General features: G+C 69.9%; 1 protein-coding gene across 1 annotated transcript in view; it reads left to right on the top strand.

Moving 5' to 3' along the window:
• The window catches only part of FMNL3 (formin like 3), a 13,265-nt gene that overhangs the window by 5,020 nt on the left and 5,602 nt on the right, over positions 1–2,643 (top strand). The window contains exons 7-14 of the mRNA XM_017836618.1: positions 867–975; positions 1,054–1,130; positions 1,198–1,291; positions 1,599–1,673; positions 1,762–1,872; positions 1,955–2,104; positions 2,214–2,315; positions 2,395–2,562. Of these exons, the coding sequence (XP_017692107.1) occupies positions 867–975; positions 1,054–1,130; positions 1,198–1,291; positions 1,599–1,673; positions 1,762–1,872; positions 1,955–2,104; positions 2,214–2,315; positions 2,395–2,562 (886 nt within the window). The remainder of the gene's footprint in view (positions 1–866; positions 976–1,053; positions 1,131–1,197; positions 1,292–1,598; positions 1,674–1,761; positions 1,873–1,954; positions 2,105–2,213; positions 2,316–2,394; positions 2,563–2,643) is intronic.

Genomic DNA, 2,643 nt, shown 5'->3' on the forward strand with positions numbered 1-2,643 from the left:
GCCACGGCGTGTGCCAGTGTGCTGTGCCACATGCCGGTGTGCCACGGCGTGTGCCAGTGTGCTGTGCCACATGCCGGTGTGCCACGGCGTGTGCCAGTGTGCTGTGCCACATGCCGGTGTGCCACGGTGTGTCCCGGTGTGCTGTGCCACGTACCGGTGTGCCACGGCGTGTCCCAGTGTGGTGTGCCACATGCTGGTGTGCCACGGTGTGTCCTGGTGTGCTGTGCCACGTGCTGGTGTGCCACGGTGTGTCCCAGTGTGGTGTGCCATGTGCCGGTGTGCCATGGCGTGTCCCGGTGTGCTGCAGCATGTGCCGTGCCAAGCGCCGTCCCGCCGTGGCGTGTGCCATTGTGCCCCCCGCCGTGTGCGTCGCACCACACCACGTGCAGTGCCCGGGGCTCGGGCTGTGCCTCGCCCGCGGCGTGGCCGTGCCGTGGCCCGTGCCGCGTGTGCCGCGTGTGCCGCGTGTGCCGCGTGTGCCGCGTCCTGCGCTGCCTCGCGCGTCCCGTCCTGCCCGTGCTCCGCCCGCCCCCGCTCTGGCTCTACCCCGGGGTAACGCGCCCCATCTCTGCTTCCAGGGCCGGGTGCCCCCTCTCTGGCTGTGCTCTCTCTCTCTCTCCTCCGCGCCCACCTCGCCGCTCGCCCGCCCGCCGGGTAAGTACCGGCGTCCCGGGGCCGGCCCGGCGCTCGCGGCGGCTCCGCGTCTGCAGCCTCTGTCCCTCTCGCCCTCCGACCTCTTCTCTCTGCCTCTGCCCCTCCTAAAGCCCTGCTGTCCCCACGCTGTCCCCGCCCTGTCCCTCGGTGAGCGCTGGCGGTGCAGCACCGCGGGCGAGGGTCCCACTCACCCCGTGTCCCGTGTCCCCCAGCTACGGGACCCTGCCCAGCCGCCGGGCGCTGAAGAACTCGCGCCTGGTGAGCCAGAAGGACGACGTCCACCTCTGCATCATGTGCCTCCGGGCCATCATGAACTACCAGGTACTGTCACCCCGCGGCGGGGACGCCGCTGTCGCCGCTGTCGCCGCGGCTGACGCTGTCCCTGCTCCGTCCCCGCAGTACGGCTTCAACCTGGTCATGTCCCACCCTCACGCCGTCAACGAGATCGCCCTGAGCCTCAATAACAAGAACCCGAGGTAAGGGGGGGTCAGGCAGGACGGGGGTCCCGGTGCTGGCCGGGGGTGACGGTGACGCTGTGCCCAGGATGAAGGCGCTGGTGCTGGAGCTGCTGGCGGCCGTGTGCCTGGTCAGGGGGGGCCACGAGATCATCCTCGCGGCCTTCGACAACTTCAAGGAGGTACGAGGGGAATGGGAGCGGCAGGACCAGGCTGGGATGGTGGGACTGGGGGGAGGCAGGACCAGGCTGGGATGGGGGCACCGGAATTAGGCTGGGACTGGGGAGCAGGACCCAGGGAATGGAGAAATGGGGGACCCCAAGAGAAGGCTGGGATGGGGAGCCTGGAGCACATGGGATGGGGGGATCAGGGAGGATGAGGACCGGGGGGTCTGGGGGCACCAGGACCAGACTGGGATAGGGAAACTGGAGCCCAGGAGGCAGGGAGGGAGGCCAAGCCAGGATAACCCTGTGTCCGCTGCCTGCTCAGGTGTGCAAGGAGAAGCATCGCTTCGAGCGGCTCATGGAATACTTCCGCAACGAGGACAGCAGCATCGACTTCATGGTGGGACACCCTGTCCTGGGCGAGGGGGAGGGTCTTTGTGGGGGGCCAGGGGGGGCTCCCGGTGACCCCAGGTGACCCCTGCCCGCAGGTGGCCTGTATGCAGTTCATCAACATCGTGGTGCACTCGGTGGAGGACATGAACTTCCGCGTCCACCTCCAGTACGAGTTCACCAAGCTGGGGCTGGAGGAGTTCCTGCAGGTACGGGGGGGGTGTCAGGGCTCGGGGGGGGGGGTCACCCCACAGGGCCCCCCCATCCCTGACGCCGCCCCCGTGCCCGCAGAAGTCGAGGCACACGGAGAGCGAGAAGCTGCAGGTGCAGATCCAGGCGTACCTGGACAACGTTTTCGACGTGGGGGGGCTGCTGGAGGACGCCGAGACCAAGAACGTGGCCCTGGAGAAGGTGGAGGAGCTGGAGGAACACCTGTCCCACGTATGTGAGCGCGGGGGGATGCAGGGACCTTGTGGGGTCCCGGGGGGGGTCAGTGGTGACACCTGGGGGGTCCCTGAGGGGGTGTCACAGCCGTGTCCACCCCCCCCAGCTAACGGAGAAGCTGCTGGACCTGGAGAACGAGAACATGATGCGGGTGGCGGAGCTGGAGAAGCAGCTGCTGCAGCGGGAGAAGGAGCTGGAGGTGGTCAAAGTGCGTCGGGGGCCACGGGGGGGCTGTGGGGAGCGGGGAGGGGTCCCGACCCCCCCGGCCTGACGCTCGCTGTCCCCAGGAGACCTACGAGCACACGAGCCACCAGGTGCACACGCTGCGGCGGATGATCAAGGAGAAGGACGAGGCTTTCCGGCGCCGCTACGGCTCCGAACCGCCCCCCGTGCCCGGCGCAGAGTCCCCCCCCCAGCCCGAGCCCGAGCCCCTGGAGGAGACCCTGCGGCTCCCAGTCCTGCCCCCCGTGGAGGCCGCGCCCCCTCCACCCCCCCCCCCCCCCCCCCCCCCCCCCCCCCCCCCCCCCCCCCCCCCC

The sequence above is a fragment of the Lepidothrix coronata genome, unplaced genomic scaffold, assembly GCF_001604755.1.
Source record: "Lepidothrix coronata isolate B3197 unplaced genomic scaffold, Lepidothrix_coronata-1.0 Scaffold281, whole genome shotgun sequence".
Taxonomy (NCBI): Eukaryota; Metazoa; Chordata; class Aves; order Passeriformes; family Pipridae; genus Lepidothrix; species Lepidothrix coronata.